The sequence below is a fragment of the Macrotis lagotis genome, chromosome 8 (genome assembly GCF_037893015.1).
Source record: "Macrotis lagotis isolate mMagLag1 chromosome 8, bilby.v1.9.chrom.fasta, whole genome shotgun sequence".
Lineage (NCBI taxonomy): Eukaryota > Metazoa > Chordata > Mammalia > Peramelemorphia > Peramelidae > Macrotis > Macrotis lagotis.
Genome location: NC_133665.1, coordinates 45411834 through 45437738, shown reverse-complemented (window position 1 = coordinate 45437738; position 25905 = coordinate 45411834). Strand labels below are relative to the sequence as shown.

At 35.4% G+C, this 25905-nt stretch overlaps 2 protein-coding genes across 3 annotated transcripts in view; both read right to left on the bottom strand.

Moving 5' to 3' along the window:
- The window catches only part of GRID2IP (Grid2 interacting protein), an 898914-nt gene that overhangs the window by 494735 nt on the left and 378274 nt on the right, over window positions 1–25905 (bottom strand). The gene's annotated exons all lie outside the window — the stretch shown is intronic.
- The window catches only part of SLC44A1 (solute carrier family 44 member 1), a 187061-nt gene that overhangs the window by 131383 nt on the left and 29773 nt on the right, over window positions 1–25905 (bottom strand). For both annotated transcript variants that reach the window (XM_074196783.1, XM_074196785.1), the window contains exon 2: window positions 15115–15204. In XM_074196783.1, coding sequence (XP_074052884.1) covers window positions 15115–15204 — 90 coding nt within the window. The remainder of the gene's footprint in view (window positions 1–15114; window positions 15205–25905) is intronic.

Sequence of the window (25905 nt, the reverse complement as noted above, 5' to 3'; positions counted from 1 at the left end):
AAATAATATTCCTTAATTGAATAAAATACAAGTAAATTTACATTTAAAAATCAGCTATTAGTTTTAGCAATTTCTTTGGATTTAATTCTATCACTTTGATTTTTCTTTTTGGTAGTATTTAATTGGGAGTTTTGGAAGTGTTTCTCTTCTGATTGTTATAACTGTATGCCAAGCTCATTTTGACACAGAGATATAAATTTTCCTCTACAGGTTGGTTGATGCAACCCCCTAAATTTGGGTATGTAATTGTCATTTTCTTAAATGATACTACTTATTGCTTTCCAATTGAATCACAGTTTAATATAGTTTGATATCAAGCTCTTTCTATGTTCTATATGTATCATTTTCAACATTCTTTTATAGAGTTTATATGTGGTCCCTTCTTACTCAGTGTTTATACTCATCTTTTCTTGAATTTCATGCAAGAAAAATAGAAACTCCCTGCCTTCTCATTTGTTTCCTAATATTCTTTTATTGCTTTTCTTTTCTCTTAAAATCAACAAAATATCATAAATAATCATGTCCTGTGTCTGTCTTACTTAACTCTGCTGTAATCCCTAAAGACATCAGGATCCTAAAAGGACCTTTGTCTCTTCTCTCTGTACTTGAAAGCACTCCATCATTGTCTAATGTCATCCAGTTACACAAATGCATTTATTTACTTTTTTAGTTTTGTCTTGACTTCTATTACTGCATTTCCAAGTTTTTTTCCTCAGCTCTGGTGTTTTCATTAGTAATGCCTAAAGTTTTCTATTCTATTAAAGATTTGTTTTCTCTGATAGGATTAATACACAGTTTTGCAAGGTAAATTACTTTTTCCATTAAGTTTCTTTTGCTTTTATTTCAAAAAGCATTCCAGGGGCAACTAGGTGGCACAGTGGATAGAGCACTGGCCCTGGAGTCAGGAGTACCTGAGTTCAAATCCAACCTCAGACATTTAATAATTACCTAGCTGTGTGGCCTTGGGCAAGCCACTTAACCCCATTTGCCTTGCAAAAACCTAAAAAAAAAAAGAAAAAGAAAAAGCATTCCACATTCTAAAATTATTTCTCCTTGTTGGCAAGTCTTACATGTATGTATATGCATACATGTAAATGTGTATATATATCTGGTTTTTACATACATACATACATACATTTAATTAAGAAGTTCTGAATTTTGGCTTTGATATACCTGTGAGTTTTCTTTTTGGAGTTTCTCGCCAGAGGTGACTGATGGATTCTATGTATTCTTTTTTTCTCTGGTTCTAATGGATTGACACAGATTTCTTTTACTGAAATATGGTATCCATTTTTTGGTCTAGTCATGATTTTCAAGAAGTTTATTCTTAAATCATCTCTCTCCAATCTGTTTTCTAGGTCAGTTATATTTGATCCTCTGACCTTTCCCACTATAGCATATTTCTTCAGAACCTCTATTGTAAGGAAGATAACAAGATCAACTATGTGTTCATTCCACTCCAGGTTGATTGCCTCAATCTCTACAAGGCTTTCTACCATGCTCCTATGTTGGATACCCTCATCTTTCCACCAACTTCCATTTTCAGTTTCCTTTTATGCCTTATCTTTTCACATAAAGTTGCATAAAATGTATGCCACTTTAGGACAAGGACTATCTTTGCTTCTGCTTATAATTCTAATATCAATTGTTTAACACTGTGCCTAGAATATAGATACATGCTTGATAAATGACAGTTGACTTGATAAGATACCCCACAAAATTTTATTCTATTTCTTTTCTTTTCTTTTTTAAGGTTTTTACAAGGCAATGGGGCTAAGTGGCTTGCCCAAGGCCACACAGCTAGGCAATTACTAAGTGCCTGCGGTCACATTTGAACTCAGGTACTCATGACTCCAGGACCCATACTCTATCCATTGTGCCACCTAGCTGCCCCTATTTCTTTTTTTTTTTATCCCTATTTCTTAAAATCTCCTTATAATAATTTTAAATTTTAATTTTTTAAACTTCCAAAACTCACAAACATGAATATTTATATAAACTATGAAACAGATGAGTTCCAAATTTTCTTCCTCCCTGTCACCCTTCCCCCATCCAACAAGGCAAGCAATTTGATATACATTATACAAGTGAAATCATGAAAAATATATATTAATGCCATGTTGAAAAAAAAGCAAGAAAATAAAAGTTAAAAAAGTAAGCTTCAATTCACACCCAAATTTTCTTGGATCATTATCTCAATAATCCTCATATATTTCTGTAATAGTGTGCAATGTTTTCCTGGTTCCACTCATTTCAATTTGCATCAGTTCATATATGTCTTCCAAGTTTTTCTAAAACTATGTCCCTTGTTATTTCTTAAAGCACATTAGCATTTCACTACAATCATATACCAAAACATGTCCAACTATAACCCAACTGCTGGACATCCTCTCAATTTTCAATTCTTTGCCACCACAAAAAGTTGTTATAAATTTTATAGATCTATATAGATATTGATAGAGATCTATATATCTACATCTATATTCCTTGCACTTTTCTTTGCTTTCTTTTGGATACAGACTTACTAGAGTTACTGCTGGGTCAAAGAGAATGACAGTTTCATAACCCTTGGACATAGTTCTAAAATGGTCAGATCGGTTCACAACTTCACAATTTATCAGTGTTCCAATTTTTTACATATCCTCCAAAATTTGTCATTTTTCTTTTCTTTAAAATTAACTAATCTTATGTGTGTGATGTACCTCAGAGTTGTTTTAATTTGCATTTCTCTAATCCTTTATGATTTAAATCATTTTTTCATATTACTAGAGATAGTTTTGATTTTCTCCTCTGAAACTGCCTGTTCATATCCTTTGACCATCCCTCAATTGGGAAATGATTTCTTTTATTGTTTTATTAATTTTACAATTTTCCCTCCAATCTCACTTCCCTGCCCCCACCCCCCACAGAAGGCAGTCTGTTAGTCTTTACATTGTTTCCATGCTATATACTGATCAAAATTGAATATGTTGAGAGAGAAAAATCATGTCCTTAAGGAAAAAATAAAACATAAGAGATAGCAAAATTACATAATAAGATACCCTTTTTTAAAAAAATAAAGGTAATAGTCTTTGGTCTTTGTTTAAACTCCAAAATTCTCTCTTTGGATACAGATGGTATTCTCCATTGCAGACACCCTAAAATTGTCCTTGATTGTGGCACTGGTGAAATGAGCAAGTCCATTAAGGTTAATCATCACCCTCATGTTGCTGTTAGGGTGTATAATGTTCTTCTGGTTCTGTTTATCTCACTCATCATCAGTTCATGCAAATCCTTCCAGGATTTTCTGAATTCACATCCCTCCTAGTTTCTAATAGAAAAATAACGTTCCATAACATACATATACCAATGGATGGACATTCACTCAACCTCCAATTCTCTGCCACCACAAACAGGGCTACTATGAATATTTTTGTACAGGTGATGTTTTTACCCTTTTTCATGATCTCTTCAGGGTATAGGCCCAGTGGTGGTATTGCTGGATCAACAGGTATGCACATTTTTATTGCCCTTTGGGCGTAATTCTAAATTGCTCTCCAGAAAGGCTGGATGAGTTCACAGCAACACCAACAATGTATTAGTGTCCCAGACTTCCCACATCCCCTCCAACATTGATCATTGTCTTTTCTGGTCATATTGGCCAGTCTGAGAGGTGTGAGGTGGTGGTACCTCAGAGATGCTTTAATTTGCATTTCTCTAATCAGTAATGATTTAGAACAATTTTTCATATGACTATGAGTCGCTTTTATTTCCTCATCTGTATATTCCCTCTGCATATCCTTTGACCATTTGTCAGATGGGGGATGGCTTGGGTTTTTTTTTTATAAATTTGACTTTTTATAAATTTAACATAATTTAGAAATGAGTCCTTTGTCAGAAATACTAGTTGTAAAATTTTTTACCAATTTACTACATTTCTTTTCATGGCTTTTTAATATAATCAAAATTATCTAATTTGTTTGTAATGATATGTCTCTTCCTGGGTCATAAGCTATTTCCCTTTCCATAGATCTGACAGGTAAACTGTTCCTTGATCTCCTAGTTTGCTTATAATAGTCCTTTATGTCTAAATCCTGTACCCATTTTGATCTTATCTTGGTATAGGGTATGAGATGTTGGTCTCACCCATTGGGAAATGTTATTTATTATTTTTTCACATCCCCCTATCTTGCTTAAGATATCTTTCATGGTTACATAATTTACCCATTTTGAATTTATTTTGGCAAATAGTATGAGATACTGTCTATGCCTACTTCATGCAAAAAAAAAATTCCAATTTTCCCCATCAATTTTTGTCAGATGGTAAGTTCTTGCCCCTAAAACTTGAGTTTATCAAATTCTAAATTACTAGGGTCACTCAATAGTGTGAAATGTGTACTTACATCTATTCCAGTGATCTACTACTCTATTTCTTAGCCAGCACCAGATTGTTTGAATGATTGCTTTGTAATATAGTTTGAAATTTGAACCTTTTAAACCACTTTTCTTTGAATCCTCCCCACTCCCATTAATTACTGTGATATTCTGACCCTTTTAGTCTTCCAGATTAGTTTTATTATTTTTTAGCTTTATACAATAACTTACTATTTTATAATTTATTTCACTTATCTGAATAAGGGAAGTAATTTAGGTAGACTTATCATTTTTATTGTATTGGCTCAGCCTAAGCCATGAGCAATTAATATTTCTCAAATTTAAGTCTGTATTTGTGTGAAAAGTGTCCTGTAATTGTGTTCATATAGTCCCTGCGTTTGTCTCAGCAGATAGATTCGCAAATATTTTTATACAGCTTACAGTTATTTCAAACTGAATTTTTCTTTTTCTCACTTCCTGCTGGGTTTTGTTGCTAATATTAGTTATACATGTATAATCTATTTGAGATTATTCACTGGCAAGGGGAATGGGGAAGGAAAGGAAAAGAAGAAGAAAAATATGGAACTCAAAATCTTATCAAAAAAAGAATGTTAGAAACTATCTTTGTATATATGGAAAAATAAATTTATATTTTAAAAAATTGTCACTGCTCATTGAGCTACTGAGAGGACCTATCATAGTTATCACACAATATTGCTGTTAATGTGTGTACAATGTTCAAGTTCTGTTCAAACTTCATGTTAAGTCCTTACAGGTTATTCTAAAATCTACCAGCTCATGATTTCTTATAGAAAAAGTTTTCCATAACATTCAGGTACCACAATTTGTTCAGTCTCACCAAAATTAATGAGAATCTTCTCAATTTCTAATTCTTTGCTACTACAAAATGAACTACTATATTGTTTACATGTTGGTCTTTTCCCTTTTCTGATCTCCTTGGGATACAGACCTAATAAAGGTATTGTTGGGGATATGCACAATCTTTTGGGTATAGTTCTAAATTGTTCTCTAGAATCATTAGATCAATTCACAACTCCACCAGTAATGTAATTTCCCCAATGACATCTATTTATGCTTTAGTTTTATCTGAGATCATAATTGCTACCTCTGATTCTTTTAAAGTTCAGCTGAAGCATAACATATTCTGCTCCAGCCCCTTATTTTAACTCTGTGTGTGGCATGCTGATTCAAGTAAAAAACATTTTGTAGAGTTCTGGTTTCTAAATTTATTCTCCTATCTACTTCTGTTTATCCAGGAATTTTTGTTGGGCTTGCATCCAATTCACTTTTTTTTGAGGGTTTATTTATAGCTGTTTTAACATTATTGTGATCTTTTGATATGTGTCTTGGTTTGTCTTGTCATAGCAATGTTTTATGGTCAGAATGTTTTATGGTTCTTTGCTCATTTTTCTAACCTATTTCTTGATTTTGAACTTTATGTTAAACACGGACTCTGTTCCTGATAGGTGGAAAGGCACTTTCACAAGTTTTAGGGTTTTCTTCAGTGCTCTTTTCTGAATTAATTCTAGGGGGTTTAAAAGTTTTCAGGGGGTTTAAAAGTTTTCAGTGCTTCCAAGGTGGTGTGATCTGAGGAGACTTATAAACCCTACTCTTCTGGCCTATACCCTGGTTTTTATACAATTTTGCTTGTAGCCTGATCCTAATCTCTTTAAACTACAATTGATAGTGCCCCTCAGGGGCCTTGCTCCATTTAACTACATGTGTTTCTCCACATCATAGAATGCAATCTGGAAATGTTATAGGCAATGGAATTGCCAAACAGTGCCTGATCCTGCACCCAGGGCTGGTACAGTCTCCTATAATCTTTTTTTTTCACTTTCATGTACAATTCATTATCATTTTTTTCTTTTAAATTTATTTTTTTTATTCTCATTTTGTACAAATTTTTTTTACATTAATAAAATATTCTTGTTTATAAGTAAACAAAATACCCCTCCTCCTCCCCCATGAATATAGATAGACTTGTTTGGGCGAAAAAAGTAAAGGGGAGAGGAAAAAAATTAAAATAAAAAAAAATAATAGTAATAATTGTAGGTATGGCCAGGTGGCACAATGGACGAAGCAACAGCCCTGGAGCCATGAGCACCGCCTTGTAAACCCAACAATCACCCAGCCATGTGACATGCAAGCCACCCAATCCCCACTGCCCTGCAAAAACCAAAAAAAACAGAAAGAAAAGACCCAAAATAAAATAAAATATTAATAATAGTAGGGGTGGCTGGGTGGCAGACAGAGCATTGGCCCTTGAGCCAGGAGCACCTGGGTCCAAATCCGGCCCCAGACACCCAAAGATCACTAGGCTATGTGGCCCCAGGCAGGCCATCCAGCCCCACTTGCCCTGCACCCTCCCCCAAATAATCATAACAAAAAATGTGCTTGAGTCTTTGTTCCAACACCAACAACTCTGTCATGGGTGGATCTCATTCTTTATGATAAGTCCATCACAAAAGTTATTTCCATATTTTTCCACCTTTGCTATTGCTGATTACAACTCCCTCCTTTCTTATTTCTCCACTACCATGTACTCTATTTTCTCTCTCCTTTCACTATGACTCTGCTGTAGGGTAGCTGAGTGGCGCAGCAGACAGATCCCTGGTCCCGGGGCCAAGAAGCCCTGAGCCCCCATACCACCCCTTAGGCCCAGAATCCACCTGGCCCTGTGGTCCTGGGCAGGCCTTCCATTCCCAGCCCCTTGCAAGAAGTAAGAAAGAAAATGTGTTATATCTGGCCACTCTCCCCCCATGGTCCATTCTCTCCTCCTTTATTCACATCCCTACCCCTTCCCCCTGCTCCCCCCTCCTTCTTACTCCAGATGTCTATACCCCATTGAGTATATTTGCTGTTTCCTCTCCTAGCCATCTCTGATGAGAGCAGTTTCCCTCATTCCCCCTTGCCTCCCCCCTTCCATATCATTGCAATAGCTCATTGTAATAAAAAAAAGTCTTATGTGAAATATCTTGGACTATTCCCCCTCTCCTTTTTCTTTCTCCCATTCCATTTCCATTTTTTTCTATTGACTCCATTTTTACACCATATTTTTATCTTCGAATTCAGCTTTCTCCTGTGCTTCAACTACAAAAGCTCTCTCTACCTGCTCTATTAACTGAGAAGGTTCATATGAGTATTATCAGTGTCATTTTTCTATGCAGGAATACATGCAGTTCATCCTCATTAAGTCCCTCATATTTCCCCCCTCTCCTCCAATCTCCATGCTTCACCTGAGTCCTGTATCTGAAGATCAAACCTTCTGTTCAGCTCTGGCCATTCCAAAAGGAACCTTTGAAATTCCCCTGGTTCATTGAAAGTCCATCTTTTTCCCTGGAAGAGGACATTCAGCCTTGCTGGGTAGTTCATTCTTGGCTGCATTCTAAGCTCTTTCGCCTTCCGGTATGTTGTATTCCAAGCCCTATGAGCTTCCAATGTAGTTGCTGCTAAGTCCTTTGTGATCCTGACTGCAGCTCCACAGTATTTGAATTGTGTCCTTCTGGCTGCTTGTAATATTTTCTCTTTGACTTCGGAGTTCTGGAACTTGGCTGTAATATTCCTAGGGGTTGGTTTTTTGGGATCTCTTTCTCTGGGGCATTGGTGTATTCTCTCCATTTCTATTTTGCCCTCTGTTTCTAGAATATCAGGGCAATTTTCCTGTAGTAATTCTTTGAAAATGATGTCAAGGCTCTTTTCCTGATCATGACTTTCAGGTATTCCAATAATTTTTAAATTATCTCTCCTAAGTCTGTTTTCCATATCAGTTGTTTTTTCAATGAGATATTTCACATTTTCTCCTAATTTTTCATTTTTTTTTGGTTTTGAAGTATTGATTCCTGATTTCTGTTAAATTCAAAAATCTCCCTGAATTCTATTCTTTGTCTAAAGGATTTGTTCTCCTCAGAGAGTTTTCTTATCTCTTTTTCCATCTGGCCAATTTTGCTTTTTAAAGCATTCTTCTCCTCAATAACTTTTTGAACTGTTCTGTCCATTTGACCTAAGCTGGTTTTTAGCGTGCTATTTTTTTCAGCATTTTTTTGGATTTCCTTGACTAAGCTGCTGACTTCATTTTCATGTTTTTCCTGCATCTCTCTTCTTTCTTTTCCCAGTTTTTCTTCCAACTCCCTCATTTGATTTTCAAAGTCTCTTTTGAGCTTTATCATAGCCTGAGCCCAATTTCTGTTTTTCTTGGAGTCTTTAGATGCAGGAGCTTGTGGCTTCCTCATCTTCAGACTGAGTATTTTGGTCCTCCTTGGGCTCATTTGCAAAATATTACTCAGTAGTCTTCTTTTTGTCTCTCTGCTTGCTCATTTTCCCAGCCTGGGCCTGGTTTGGGGTGTTTCTTGAGCTTTTGGGACACTCCCACAAGGGTCTCAGTGTATGAGGTTCTGTCCTCCCTCCTGGTCTGTGAATGACCATAAGTGCCCCCCTCTGCCAAGGGGCTGATGTGTGTGTGGGGGGGGCTGCTGTTCTATGGGGGGGCCTAGACTGTGGTCAGGATCTGAATGTGGTCAGAGCCCCAGAGTCCAGTTTCAGGGGCAGAGGACAGAGCTAGGCAGTCTCTCTTCACTCCCCTCCCTCAGCTCAATGGGCTCATGCCCTGGGGGCTCCTGCTTACTGGCTCTGCCTGCTTCTGTTTCCTGGATCAGGGCTGGGGAAAGATGCTGCTGCTTGCTGTGTGCCCTGAGGGCTAGGCTCCACATGCTCGCTCTGGCAGAGGTCCCCCACTGTTTCCCTACTTTGTGCCCAGTGCTCCTCGGGGTGCAGCTCAGGAGACTCCCCCGCTGCTGTGAGCTGAGACCCCCAGTGCCCTGGGGCTGCCTTGGGGAGGCTGAGGTTCTTTGGCTCTGGTGGGCCACCCCTCTGGTGGGCCGCCTCTCCGACCCCGGGGAGCAGAGCCTTTCTGCTCTTTTCCAGGTTACCTTGCATAGGAGAACTGCCTCACTGGGTCCCTTTGTGGGTTCTGTCTCTCGAAAGTTTAGTTAGAGTCCTTAGCTGATGAATTTTATCAGAGAGCTCCTAAGACTAGATCCCTTCTTGTCGCCATCTTGGCTCCGCCCCCCCTCCTATAATCTTTTTATGATTTTTTTTCCCAATTCATACACCATCTCTCTATTTAGAATTTTGAAATTTGCTGTTGCTGTTGAATCCACTTTCAAACCACTTCTAGTGCTGACTCTAGTGTTTCCACTCCAGGGAAACACTCTGACTTCCTAACTTGTCTTATCCTGGAAAAATATCTCATCCTCATCTTTTGTTGGCTTGGCCACTATTTTTGAAGTATTATTTTAAAGTTGTTTGGAGAACTCAGCTGTAGGGGTTTTCTTATTCTGCCATCTTGGCTCCCAATTTTCTTACATTGTTATTCTTGCTCTCATGAAGTTGTCAAGTTCTGTTGCTCCATTTTATTTTATTTGTCTTTAAGCAAGACTTCTTTATCCTTTTAAATTCCAAATTCTCTCCTTCCTGCCTCCTTATCCATTAAGAAGATTGGAAAACTAAAATCTATTACAAACAAGTATAATAATATAATAACGCAAAATAAGTGTCCAACGTAATCATGTTCCCTTCATCACCCCTCCCCACCAAAAACAGCTAAGGAAAAAGAAACTGGAAAATAATATACTTCAATTTGCATTCCAAATCTATCAGATCTGTTATCTGGAGGTAGATAACATGCTTTATCATGAGTCCTTTAGAATTGTGGTAGGTCAGTCAGTAAACTTTTTAAACTTGATTTAACTTTACCATGTTGCTATTACTATGTAGGTTGTTCACCTGGTTTTGCTTACTTCACTTTACATCAGTTTATATAGGTCTTTCCCAATTTTTCTGAACTTATGCCCTGAATTGTGTTTTACAGCTAATTAGCATTCCATCATACTCATATTACATTGACTAATTTGGCCATTCACCAATTGATGAACATTCCCTTAGTTTCCAACTCTTTGACATGATGAAAAAGATTCTATAAAGATTTTAAAAACAAAATATGAATCCTTTTCCTCTTTTTTAAAATCTCCTCAGATTTAAAGACATAGTAGCAATAGTCTTGGTTCAAAAACATGTCTAGTCTTTTCGGCATAGTTCCAAATTTCTTTGCAAAATAGTTGGACTAGTTCATAGCTCTACCCACCACACATTAGTGTATCCATTCTCACATATCTAGGATTTGTCATTTTCCTTTTTTTAGCTTAATCTGATAAATATTAAGTGTTGCTTTAATTTTCATTTGTCTAATCAATGATTTAGAGCATTTTCCCTCCATTTGGACATTGAGAGTTTTGATTCTTCTTTTGAAAAACTGCCTATTCATATCCTTTGGCCCAGTTGGGGAACGGCTTTCATACTTGTAAATTTGATTTAGTACCCTAAATTTTAAAAATGAGACATTAAGCAGAGAATCAAAGATTTTCTCCATGACCTGTGTCCCTTTTTATTTTTCATAATCTACCATTTGGTCAAGTTTTCAATAACCTAGTTTAAATTATTTGTGCTCCTTTCATTTTTTTCTTTTTGCTTCCAAACTCTTATCATTCCTAATTTTCCCCCCCGTGTTTTATTTCTTCTACTCTTGTAGCCCTTATGGTCAAGCTATTTTTACCCACTACAAGGTTCTGAAGCAAACAAAGGTTGCGAAAAGCAGCTGAACAGAGTACATTCTAAAGGTAAAAGATTATAATGAACTGAGGGACTAAGTCTTAGGGTATCTGAGGAAGGGAAAAGTGTAAGAAGAATTTTGTATATATGTGTATGTTCTCTGATATTTGTTAAAATTGAAGAGCTAGCAAGCCTTGCCTCATTTATTACACTGGAAAGGTTTCGCCACACCATTAATGTTCTGATATTCATTAAGCTATCTTTTTTTTTAATCATAAAGTCTAACCACATTCATTGCATTCAAATGGTTTCTCATCAATTTGATTGTTGATTAAGTAATGCCTAATTAAGTCTAAAGAGACTTCCACATGTATTACATTCATAGGGTTTCCCACCAGTATGAAATCTTCTGAGGTTCAATATTCTGGGTACCTATGGGAGACCTTGCCATACTTACTATGTTGATAAGGTTTCTTAACAGTATGAATTTTCTCATGTTCCTTAAATTTTCCTTTTAATTGAAAGACTTTTCCACTTGAATCATATTTTTATGGTTTAAATATTTCTTTCCTAGCTCCCAGAATTCATCAAATCCAGCTAGAAAGCTAACCCTTAATATGTGTTCCCAAATCCATGGTGCCTCCTTTCATCCCAACTGGTAGATAACATAAGTCCTGTGGGGTTCCAAGAGCACAAGGACCATCTTTTCCTCCCCAACTTTACTTCCTCTTGGGCAAGGGCAGAATCATCTGAAGGCAGAGCTCAAAGCTTTAGTTTTAGCCTGCCCTGTCCAACATGGGAGGATCATAAAAGAACATTCTAACTTTAGTTATATCTTGTTTTTATCATGTGAACAGTCAATCATTTTTATTATATATTTCTTTGATGACATATCAGTTTGCTTTTCCCTATGAATCACAATCATATAACTCCACCACAACAAAATTAGTATTAAATAATCCTTTTATTTAATTGAAAAGTTTGGAGTCATGAAAAGAAATTTGCAATTTTCCAAAAGGAAACACAAATCTAAAATATCTTATACCCTATCTTTATACATCCCAAAGAATTTGCACAGTTTTGATTTCTGCATGAGAAGCAACCTTGTTGGATGAAGGGGAAAAAAGACTTATATGAACTGATACAGAGTGAAACATGCAGAACAAGGAAAATAATATATACAATGACATTACCAAGGGTACCAGAACAATAACAAGATGATGAAAGTGAATGACTGCAGTATAATTATAACTAAGTTTGGATCTAAAGAAGAATTACAAGATAAATTATTTGAAAAGAGACAAAGTTTTTAACTGTAAAAGATGAAAACTTTGAGTGGGTAATAGTGCATGAAATCAGACTTTTCAACTTACTGATTACTTTTTAAAAAATTTCTCCCTCACTTTTCCCCTTTTATTCTTTTATTCTATATACAGAAGATGGTTCTCTGGAAGAGTAGGGAGGGAAGAATACCTCAATAATGTTTAGTGATATATAAAAATAAAAGATAATAATTTTTTAAACTATACATTTAATATTTCTCTTTATAAGATCATTTAAGAGCTACTGAAAACTTTCCAACTAGAAGAAATAAGCATATATAAAGTTATATTAGGAGTTGTTATAAGTTTAGAAATTGTCAAATACCTTTCTACTAAAGACAAACATAATACACTGAAGAGAAACTCCTCATCAAATACAATGAAAAAGACTTAGAAAGCAGCAATATTAATTATGCTAATCATTTTAAATCAAAAGGGCATAAAAATTTGCAGTAAATTTAAAAAGTTGCCAAAAAACTCTACTGTAACTTTAGATTGAATATAAAGAGGCTGAACATAAATATAAATGGGATAAATTTCTCCCATAAGAAGTGACAATATTCTTTTAAAAAGATCTAAAATTCAAAAAATCTTCTGCAACACTAAGTAGAAAAAGAACTGCAAACATCAATGGAAAAAATGTAAATGAGTAAATCAAAAATTTTGTGGAACTGAGAGATGTGGTATGGACAATGCCATTCACATCCAAAGAAAAAACTATGGAATCTGAATGCAGAGCACTTCTTTAAAAATCTCTTTTATGTTTTTCCCTTTCTTATTCAAGGATCCCCCCCCCCTTAGTTCTAATTCCTCTTTCACAATATGACCAATGGAAATATATTACACATGACTGTTTATGTAAAACTTTTACCTGATTGTTTGCTGCCATGGGGAGGAGGGAGGTGGGAAAAAAGCAAGGTAACAGAAAAATACAGAACTCATTAATCTGAAAACGGATGAATACTTAAAACTACCTTTGTATGTAACTGGAAAATAAAATAAAATTTCAATTATTATAAAAAAGTCAAAAAATGCAGAAATGAAAATTTTAAAATTTGATATTTTGTTAGTTAAATTTAAAAGTTGTTATTACAAGAGCAAATTTGAATCACAGTAAAAATTCATTCTAAAATGAATTTTAGCAAATTCATTACTTCACACTTTGCAAACTTTCCTTTTTGTGTTTGCCAACAAAAATAATCAACTTAAAAATGGTAATTGACCCTAACAGCAACATGGGGTGATGATCAACCTTGATGGACTCACTCATTTCATCAGTGCAACAATAAGGGACAATTTTGGGCTGTCTGCAATAGAGAATACCATCTGTATCCAGATAAAGAACCATGGAGTGTGAACAAAGTCCAAGGACTATTTCCTTTAATTTAGGGGGAAAAAACCTGATATCTTGTTATCTCTTATACTTTATGTTTCTTCCTTAAGGATATGATTTCTCTCTCATCACACTCAATTTGGATCAATGTATAATATGGAAACAATGTAAAGACTGACAAATTGCCTTCTGTGGGGGGTGGGGGGAGGGAAGTAAGATTAAGTGAAAAATTGTAAAACTCAAATAAAATCTTTAATGGAAAAAATGGTAATTGAAGATAGCTAACAAAATACATAATTTTCTAATCAGATATTATTCATAAAATAATTTAAATTAAAATTTGATTCTGACATAAATTTAGAACTGAAAAGGACTAATAGAACCTTATCTTGTTCTGTACATAATAGACATTTCACTAGAAAGACTGAGTTGTCCAAGCTCACATACAAACAGAAATCAGATTATAAATCATTTCTAAGCACTCTCATAATAAAAACATTGCATTTTTCTGAATCTTTAAATGTAAAAAATATAATAGCAAGCATTTTTATAGTGCTTTAAGTTTTGTAATGCACTTAACATTTTATTTCACTTGCAACTGGATCATCCTTAAATTTTAAAACAAAAAGGGAAAAAAAAATTACAGGAAGAATTATGCTACTCCCATAAATGCAAATGGAATTCTACGATCTCATCAAAAAGAAGGGATTGACTCTATAAAATGGCTTTAAGCATAAAACTTTTATCTTTCAATTAGTTTTTGTGATGGTTTAAGTTACTTTTAGGGTAGTAAGGTAACAGAAAAATACAGAACTCATTAATTTGAAAACGGATGGAACTGAATTCAAATCCGACCTCAGACACTTAATAATTGCTTAGTCACTTAACCCCAATGCCCCTTAAAAAATTCTAAAAAAAAAAAGAATTAAATAGAATCTTAAAAGATCTGTATATTATCTCTTCTAACAAGGATCTGACCATACAATACAAAAAGGCAGTTTCAGAAATAAAAACAAATCATTTGTACACAGCACTTTCCATATGTCACATTTCGAACTAACGGGAGCTCCTAAGAAAACAAATCATCTGCAAAATTTGAAACTGAAAGTAACCATGAAAACACAGGATTCTGTGCTGAATCATCTCATTTAGAAACCAAAATCAATACTGGCAAACATGTGATAATCAAAATAATCCCTAGGTTCTACCACTAATATTACCCAGGAAGGAGTATGACATCAGAAACTTAGAGGTTAAAAATTAAATGAGATTTCAAAGGTTAAGTTTCTTCTTAATTTCTGTATCAGTTTTCCTATAGAAGAAAATAAGCATTCTATTACTGATTTAGTAAATATAGCATAAAGAAATACAACCCTTCAAGAAATAAGCAATAGAGAAGAGAAATATAAAACAGATTTCCCAAAATTCCTCTGCACCATGAATTATGTTTTACATCCACACCTAAGAAAGTCTCCTTACCATCCCAAGGCAGAATAGGATGAAGAGCAGTAGCCATGGTAAATCTGTACAGGTTCGATCCTCCAAAGGTTTCCATTCTCTTTTGGAGCTCTAAATTAAAAACATAAAACAAAATAGAATAAAGTTAAGTAAAACTATAAAAGCATAAAACCTACTAAATCCATACCCCCACTGTTGGGGCAGTTCGGTGGCATAGAGCACTGGCCCTGGAGTCAGGAGGACCTTGAGCAAGTCACTTAACCCCATTGCTTTAAATAAAAAATAAAAATAAATAAAATAAAAAATAAACAAAGTCATTGTTAAACAAACATTTATTAAGTGTCTATATATTTGCCAAATCCTATGCCAGGCACTGTAGCTACAAATACAAAATTGAGATGAGAGTTTCAGGCATCAGGGAACTTAATTTCTATTGAGGGATGCCAAATATTCAGAGATAAGGATGTCCATGAAATTCACAAAATTTAAAAGAAAATTACAGACAAGGGGCAGCAAGGTGGCACACTGGATAGAGCACCAGCCCTAGAGTCAGGAGGACCTGAGTTCAAATCCAACCTTGGACACTTAATAATTGCCTAGCTATGTGACCTTGTGCAACTTACTCAACTCCATTGTCAAGGAAGGAAGGAAGGAAGGAAGGAAGGAAGGAAGGAAGGAAGGAAGGAAGAAAGACAACAAAAGTGAAGTGAAGACTATAATCAAGAAATCAGGAAAGGCTTTTTGAAGGAAGTGATACTTGAACTGAACCTTGAAAAGAACTAAAGGTTTCAAAAGGGGGAGGGCAGGAAGGAACACATTCCAGGCACTTGTGCCATGTACAGTTTTTGAGACAAGACAATATAATTATACATTTAGAGTTCTAAGAGCTTCTCCCTTAGTGATCATCTAATCTAACATTCTAATTTTACAAATGAGGAAACTTAGGTCCAAGGGCACACAGGTAGGATTAGAAGTGGGATTTGAAACTAGGTCCTTTGAAGTCAGTGTTTTTTCCCACTACACTCTCCTCTAGAAGATGGAATGTCACATAAAAAGAATAGTAAGCAGGGGCGGCTAGGTGGCGCAGTGGATAAAGCACCGGCCCTGGAGTCAGGAGTACCTGGGTTCAAATCCGGACTCAGACACTTAATAATTACCTAGCTGTGTGGCCTTGGGCAAGCCATTTAACCTCATTTGCCTTGCAAAATCCTAAAAAAAAAAAAAAGAATAGTAATCAGGCCAATTTGGCCAAAATGTAGAATGAGGTAAAGTAATACGTAAGCAAACTGGAAACATGGGCTGCAGTCAGAGTGTGAAAGGTGTTAAAGACACTATATATTAATCTTAAAGATGATGGGGAATCAGGACAAGGCCAGAGTAAGACTTGTGTTTTAGGAAAACAATTTGTCATTGTATAGAATATGGATTAGTGTAAAAAGATAGGAAGTAAACAAGCATCTATTAGTGCCTACCAATTGACTGGCAATGTGCTTAGCACTTTATAATAAACATTATTTCATTTAATTTTCACAACATTCTTCAGTTGAGAAAAACCAAGACAGAGTGGTTTACCTAAGTGGCTTGTATAAGGTCACACATTTAATATATATTTGAGGCCATATTTGAACTCAAGTATTCCTGACTCTAGGTCCAGCACTCTATCTGCTGTGCCATCATACTTCCTTAGAGGAGAGACTTAAGATAAATCAATTAAGAAGTTCAGGCAAGAGCTCAGAAGGCATTTGTAGTATGAAGAGAGACTGTAGTAAAATCAATGAGCCTTGGCAAATGATTGGCTTTGGGAGTTGGGAGGTGTTCAAAAGAAAATAAAGAGTGAAGGTCAGCTCTTAGGCTGAGAGCCTAAGGGAACAAAAGAATGGTGGTATCCTCAACAGAAACAGAGTTAGGAGAAAGTAGGTTTAGGAGAAAAGATAATGAGTTCTGTTTTAGATATATTGAGTTTGAGATGTCTATATCCATGTACTGTTGTCCAAAAGGCAGTTGTATATGTGTCACTGTAGTCTAGAAAAAAGATTAGGTTAGACATGGATATCTGCATTAAGAGAGAGAGAGAGAGAGAGAGAGAGCGCCCAGGATAGATCTTTGAGTTACCTATAAGGAAAGATAAGGATAGTAACCTAATATAAATAAAGGCACAGATGCCTTTATATCCTCCTCCTTGTTAGGAATTACAAGTCTCCAGACCCAACCTCTAAAGACCACTCAGTATTTGAGACACAGCTTGTATTAGGGATCAAGTGAAACATAAGAGGCAGCTATCAGTGGATAGAGAGTTGGGCCTGGAATCAGGAAGATATGAGTTCAAATCTGGCCTTAGATACTTACTAGCTGTGTGTGACCCTGAGCAAGTCATTTAACTTTTATTTGCCTTAATCCCCTGGAGAAGAAAATGGCAAACCACTCTAGTATCCTTGCCAAGAAAACCTCATGGGCAGGACTGTTGTGCTATGGAGATCATAAACAATTGAAAAAAAAATGAACAAAGTGACCTCAACCTAATATCTCTAGCTAGATTAGATGCAGACCATTTTCTTTTCCATCCACCTATCCACCAAGACACCAAAGTCACCCAGGACCGGTATCTACCCTTTCTATTTCTTGCTGTTAGAACAAAAATTAATGATGATGATGATAGTTAAACATTTATAAAGTGCCTACTATGGGCTCGGCACTGTATGAAATGCTTTATAAGTGTTACTTAATTAGAGTTCCACTTTACTTTGGGTTCTGATTCCCTCTCCTGCAACTTTCCTCATTGGTCTCCCTGACTCAGGTTCTCTACTCCAATACTCTGCCCAGCTGCCAAAGTAATTTTCCTAAAGTACAAGTCTAATCCTCCTTAATAAACTTAAACTCAAGTGACTCCCTGTTACCTCATATAGAAATACCCTTGTCTGGTTCTCTACCAATTTGGCCTCTTCCTACTTTTCTCATCTTCTTACATATTATTCCTCCAGAGCACTTTCCAGACAGCCCATGTAAGTCTACTTGTCCATCTTCATGATGATCTGGAAAACTATATACTTCATCACCTTTGCCTCCTGGAATTCCTTTGTCTTTAAATTTGAAATCAAGGACTATTTTTTGCAGAAGACTTATCCTGATTCCCTCATCCCAGGCTGATGTAGGCCCACCCCACTGAGACTATCTTTAATTTATACTATAGGTATCTTGTGTGTGGATGGATGTGTGTGTGTGTGTGTGTGTGTGTGTGTGTGTATTTGTTTATTGTCTCCTCAATTCAAATGCGAGCTATTGGGAAGCCAGGACTGTGTTTTTCCCTAGTGCTTAGTACACATTTGGAACATAGTAAGCACTTCATAAATGCTTTGAGACTAACAATACTTTAAAGAGAAAACTATTAGGTAAATGTTTTACAAGATTGGAAAGATCTGGGAATCTCTGAACATTGAAGAGAAAAGACTAGTAAATAAGAAGAGGTTGAAAATTAGTGAGAAAAGGGGGCTGGTCCAAGGGGCAAGGTCCTGGATGATATAAGACAGGATGGAATCAAGAGCACAGCTAGAACTGGTGCTGGTGAGGAGGCCTACCTCATGCTCCCAGAGAGAAGATGGGGAATTATGTCAAACTGCTGTGAAACATGGACTTATGAGAGATGAGTAAGCAAGTGAAGGATGGCTGTAATTTTTCCAGTGAAGCATGAGGTAATAGCAACTGATGGAAAGGATGGGGAAAGTAGTAGAAGGCATAAGAATATTGAGAAAAAGTTATGTGGAGCACAACAGAATCAATCAAGAAAGAGTAAAAGGATTGGTGTGTAGCCATGAGTGCCACAATTTGTGAGGTTTTTGATTTCCGCCACAGTGTTCCCACAACACTAAAGCAGAAGTAAAGAAGACATAATTGCTGTTTGGAAAGTGATGACTAACAACAGAACAATGGAACAAGGGATTCAAGGGCTGAGTAATATAAAGCTGACTGGATAAGGTCCAAGATATGGAAGAGAGGAAAGATCAAAAAACAAGGTTGATGGTCTTTTGGAATTAAAAACAATTATTAAGAACAGTACTGTGTGAAATTAAAAAGTGCAAGTCTTGATAACTTCCCATGAAGAGCTTACAATCTAGGTAAAAAGACATTTATAACATACAAGTATAAATGTAAATTGCAATTCAATGTTATAGTAATTGCAATTAAATGTTATATTACTGGTATGGAAAATGAGTACTTTTGGAGTCTAGAAATTTAATGACTACTGTTTCTGAGAATCATAAAGAAGGGTCTCTTGGAGGAAGTAGAGCTCAAACTGGGTTTTGATAAATAAAATTTGAAGCAGTGGAAAAAGAGAAGAAATTCTGAGAAAAGGAAAGAAATAGAGTATGCTTAAGTCAGAAGAACTGAGTTTAAGTCCTTACTTTATTATTTAATAAATATGACTCAGGAGGCAAGTGTCTTTACCTCTTTAGGTTTCAGTTTCTTCTACTATATAATAAAAGTATTAAACTAGATGACTACTAAGGTCCCTCTCAACTCTAAATCTATGCTCTTAGATCAAAGACATAATAAAGATATTGAGGCTTTACTGGAAAAAAAAAGTCAGGCTTATGAATGATTAGTTCTATTTTTATTAATGAAAAACTGAAATGGAAATTAAATTAACATGTTTAAAAGTTTGGTGAGTTTTTTGGGGGGGTCCACTGTAAGCAATGGGGAAATATTGAAAGGCTTTAAGCAAGAAAGGAACAGAGCATGACAAAACCTTATTTAAGAAAACTGGGATTGAGTTCCATTCTACCACTGAGTAGCTGTGTGACCGGCAAAAGTGAAACAACTAGCATTTAATAATCACCTATTAGAATATAACAGAGTCAAAAGGAAAGATAATGAAGGGAACACTTGTATGAAGCAAGGCAGACTAAACAAAATATAATGAAAATAACAACATACACAATTATTAGAACTATGTAAGTGAAGACAACTTTAAATGGTTACAAAATTCAGATTTAAAAAATGGACAATGTTGGTAGTGATTTTAAAAATAAGCATTTTTTTCTTCTTTTAAGGAATGTAAAGTTACAAACATAAGATTTCATGTAAAAATCAATCTTATGTTACATTCCTGTTTTGAGAAATTGCACAATCTGAGGTCATTAAATTGGGAGTTTGTATAATGTTTTGAAATAAAACTTAAAAGAATTTTTAATCACCTACTAAGAATAAGGCATAATGCTATACATTGGTTATAATGAAGAACAAGACATCAAGAAGTTTATAATCTAGTCAGGAAAATAAGAAAGGATTCCAAGTTCATGTAATAAATTAAAAGAATACAGAGATATCAAGAAGCACCTATAAGATAATGAGATTATGAAGAGCTCCTTTCTACTTGAGTTTAGGGGAAGGGATAGAACAGATTGGAAGGGATTCAGGGGCAAGTCAATTAAACTTGTTAGGCCTTTCTGCCATCATCTGTAAAGTGTTTTAAGTGATTCCTAATTTCTCACTAATTTTTAACTTTTTTTTTATTTACTAGGTCCTTTGCTGTGGTAGCTAGGCATTTCCAGATCTTTCCAACGTTGAGAAACCTTCACCTGATGTTTTTTATTTTTAAGCTACTATCAATCAGTCAACAAGCATTTATTAAGCTCTAAAATTTATGATTCTGTTCCTAAGTAGATTTTTAAGACATAGAGACAATAGTATTATGGTTAAATTTTGAGCAGCTAAGCGGCCCAGTGAATAAAGTGGATAAAGTCTAAAGTCATGAAGATCCCAGTTAAAATTTGGCATCACTGATAAACTGTTTACCCTTAACAAGTCATTCAAACCTCGTTTAAATCTGTTTCTCTTAATCCCCCAGAGAAGAAAACCATTATCTTTGTCAAGAAAATCTCATGGACAGTACAGTCCCTGATGTTCACAAAAGAGTCAGACCGATCTAATCAACAATAAATCTGAGACTACCTCACAAAAGCCCATTTAAAATTTTTTTTAATTTTTATTTTTACAAAAGTCCATTTAACTAACAATGTAGAAAGAAAGAGCACTGATATCTCTTTTTTCTTCCTTCAAAAAAATCTCTTAGCTGATACCCAAGTCCTTCTAAACCCTAAGCAAGGAGAATCAGGAAGAGTTTGCTGAACACTCTAATAGCTAGGTAGTTCCTATAGCAGCATAAAGGAAATGTTGCATCAGAAAGAATGTGGCAAAGCTGGAGCCCTAGTGGATTATATGGCAATTATAGAAGTGGCTTTGAAAAAAGATGCTAGCTATAAGACAATGACTCTAGCAGAAGGGATAGTTGGAAAGCAGCATAATGGCTGCTCCAACCATTTACATAATTTAAGATTGCTGGTACTTCACTTATAGTCAATTAATCATTAAAAAGTTTTATAGCAAAGGAAAAAAGCACAGGGTTTTACTTCAGATCTTGTAAGTTGATAAAATAGTAACAGCACTTATCTCCCAGAATTATTGTGAGGATCAAATGAGTTCATGTTCAAAGGGCATGATAATAAATACCATTATCAGAAAGTAATTTGGAATTTTGCATAAAGTAACTAAAATGTCCAAACCCCTTACTCAAAGATTCTACAAGAGGGTATATAAATCTAGGAATTCATTGATTAAAAAAAAGAAAGGCCACGCATACAACAAAATATTTATAGCAGCAGTTTGTAGAAGCAAAGAAATGGAAACATAGTAAATGCCCATTAATTGAGGAATGGAAAAACCTAAAAGGTATAGCCTAGAAAAACGATTATTCAGAACAGTCTGTTATAAAAAATCTATAATATCAAAATTAGTATTTACTAAGCACCTTCTGCTTGTATAATATTGGACTAGGCAACCAATCAACCATATAACCTTAAACAGAAAACAGTAGCATAATAATTATACTACAGTAGTGGGACATTACTAATAATTATACTACTCATGGGACACTAACTTGGCCCATATTCATGAATCTTCTAAAATTACTTACAAAAGCCTACCTTTGAAACTCATTTCAAGATAACAAAATATCAAATCAGTGTTCAAAGAAATTTGGATAATTTTCTAGTTTAACGTACCTTCAATGCTGTTTTACTAATAAAATATCAAAGTTCCAGAATCCAGGCCAGAGCACTAGTGTTTTAAAAAAAATTACAACAAAATTATCAACACAATCATACAACCCTCTTCTTTTTTTTCTTGCTCTAGTACATTTATAATAGTATTAAAAATCTGGAGCCGGAGCCTCTGTCAGTATAGTTCTTTTTCTTCTACTCTAATCAAATCAGTCAAATATTTATTTATGGGACACTTCTGTGGACACAGCACAGAGAAACTTTTAAAAGGCCATGGCGGGACGGCTAGGTGGCACAATGGATAGAGCACCAGCCCTGGAGTCAGGAGGACCTGAGTTCAAATGTGAGCTCAGACACTTAATAATTACCTAGTTGTGTGGCCTTGGGCAAGCCACTTAACCCCATTGCCTTGAAATAACCTTTAAAAAAAGGCCATTGCCAATGGAAGTAGGTAAGATATGTCAATAAATCCCAAAGAAGAGTGAATGGGAAAAGGCTAGGGGTGAAGGTGCACAAGAGGAAAATATGGGCACAGGCCTAGACTTGTTCAAGAAGCAAAGTCTAAAGTACTGAGATGCACTTTAGCCCAGTAGCCCAGGTAGCCAGGTCCACAGCAAAAGAACTAGAACCAGTGAATTTCAAAGACAAGATTAGCTAGGAGGATGATAAGAGGGAGGTTTAAAAAAACTAAATCTAGTATCTTCTAGATGACACATTGTACTGTTACTAAACCTATAAGAACTTTGAGTAAAACTTTGTAATTCCCTTTATGCTGTTTTTGTATCCATGATACTTAATCTGTTTTCCTCTGGACTAACCACGTCAATTCCCACCTAAAACACTCCATTGAGTCCTGGAAGCAGGGAAAGAGGAAGGAAATGAGTGTGACTGGAAACCCAAAACAGAGGGGATGTGATAGTGTCAAAGGCTCAGTATAAGTGGCAGTCCTGGCCTTCCTGCTATAAAAATGAAGTGATACTTTGAAGTCAGAGAATATTGGAGGAGATGGGATGGCTCCTTATTCCACAAGCCTTTTTGTCAACATTCTATCAGTTGCTTTGCTACAAAAATTAACAGCAGTAAAAGCCTCAAGTGTATTATTCCTTACTGCTGACACTATACACTAGTAGCCAAATTCTGTACCCATAAAGGTATATAGAAAGAGAAGGAGACATAGGAGACCTGTTATGAGTCATGAACTTACTGAAATGAGGCAAGAAGCCCAATGGTTGAATGGTTTTAATGGTTATTTAACAGGTTTAACATAAGGACAGTTGAATGTAATGCTGTTTTCCCCATCCAATTCAAATTCACAAAGAGCTCCCAAAATTAAGATGACTCCAGCATTTTTAGCATGGTTTTCACCACCCCTTCTTTTTTCTAACTTGTGAATAAGCTCCCTTCCATTTCTTATACAAGCATATGAACATTATTTCACTAGAGAGGAAAGAGCAGTACTGATCACCAAATTTGAACTCTCCTATTCAGAACTGTTTAAAATGAACACAATAAATATCAGTCTCCAGAAAACAACTTGCCTGTCTCTAACCCTAGCCCAAACAACATTTGACATTTGCTAGGCTTCTTTTAAAGATGTGTCTGTTCCATGAATGGATGAGGATTTAATAACTCTTGGGGATAAAGGAAATAGTCTTTCTTAATTCTCTGAGGCATTTAATAGTGCCCTACTTACCAAGATACTAGAAAAAAAAGATCTCTGATATCACTAACAGAATAAGGACAACTAACTTTATATTTCAGTAGTTGTTACAACTTTAAGAGGATTTCTAGAAGAATGGAGTACTATGTGTCAGTCTATGTCCCAGGAGACTGTGCCAGTTAACTTTACTCCAAGTGAGAATAGTAGTAGAATACCTGAAAAGGAAAACAGAAGGTAGGGTTCAAAGGACTCACTGTCAATTCTGAAAACCAAGGATAAATCAGGAACAGAAATGAAACCCATATCCTGCAAATGATACTTCAACACAGAAATTACTCTTATCTTTTATAGAATATTAAGTTATATATAAGACCAGAAAAGGATGGCAAATGCCCTGGTACCTGGGGTTATGACCATCTGACAGACTCCTTTTTTTCCTAAGAAAGCAAACCAGATCAGCTTGACTAGTCTAGTATTTCAATTCACTGTGCTCAGGAGGCACACATACTGGGCATTTCCCATGGTTACTTGCACCCAAACTCTCATGCAAATTCAGAGCTGTAGAAAGTTATTCTCTCAGGGATGAAGAGGAGATATATTAGTTTCTACCACTTTCTTTTAGACAAGAGTCTCCTAGTTAAGATAAACAGGTATACACTCAAAATCCTTAAAGCTCCCTCCAAGGACATTCTGCTTCATGAAATCCTACAATATGCTTTTTATTTGTAGGGAGTACTATAGCAACAAAAGGATAAAAGAGCTGATGTGTATCATTTTTGCTACACTTTTCAATACAGTGAGCAGGCTTGATGAAGTTGGATAGCAATAAAACATGGAGGCTTTTTATCCTTCTGTTCATACCACCTGCAAATAAAACCCTATAATAGGATTTTGAAAGACATGGCCTGTCCTTTGGGAAAGCTCTGTCAAGGATTTAATGCATATGACTACTTACAGTTACCATAAGTAATCCGCTTCATTTGCTAAGTCTGGTGACAGCAATCTATATTCGAAAGGTAAAAATAAAAGCATGATTTTAACAGGCAGTTAAAGGTAATAAGATACATTGAGTGGAAAAATATAGTCATCTATGTCCAAATGCCTCTCTTAGTTCATGAACTTAATGCTAAATCACTAAAATTCATCTGGTTTACAACCAAATAAAGCCAAGAAGAGAAATGTCACTCATTAGCAGTTTTCATAAATTTATATACACACATATCAACACTAAGGCCCTTCAGAGATATACTTTTGACAATAGCTGATCCTTTTTTAATCAAAAATTTGAAAGAGGAAAGTCAGTTATATATATATATATATGTATATATACATATATATATATATATATACACACACACACACACACTAAGGGAAAAAAATTAATGAAATCCTAGCAAAGTTGATTGAGAAAATACATATAGGTAATATGATATTGGGAAATCAGTAAAACTTAAATGAATTAATATTTTATTAATTATAACATCATTTACATGTGTACAGGTGGGTGAAGGTTAATTGAGTTGACCAATCAATAACCTTCTTCCAATTAAAGTGACAAGATGCCTTGATAACTTTATCAAATGAGAACACCTCAATTGTTCACTAGGTGTGAAAAAGACATGAATACCTACCTCTCCTTTAATCAATCAACTAGGTGAGACAGAAAGTCTGTTAATATTGATGGATAGATCATCACTCTCTGTGAGGCTCATATAAAAGGTTGGTTGGGAATGCAGGGATTCAGGCATCTAGTAGTTTAGGTATGGAAGCTCCCAGTAAAACCAAGGGGAAGAATCACAAGGGTGGGAAGAAAGGGATGATACCTTTGCTACCCTTAATATCTTAGTATTCCTAGGCAATTCTCTAAAAGGGAATCTTTATGTTTTGAAGAGGAGGCTGAACTTGTAAGGAGGGGAACTTTCTACACCAAGGAATTCACAGGTCCATTTAAAACAAAACAAAGAAAAAATAACATCCTATATATGAGTGAGAAATATTGTTAATTCATCTATAAAGGGTACGTTTATTTATGGAATTACACATTTCCTGGTCCAACCACAGGAGTGCCTTGGTCCACATTTAGAAACTACTGCCCCTTCA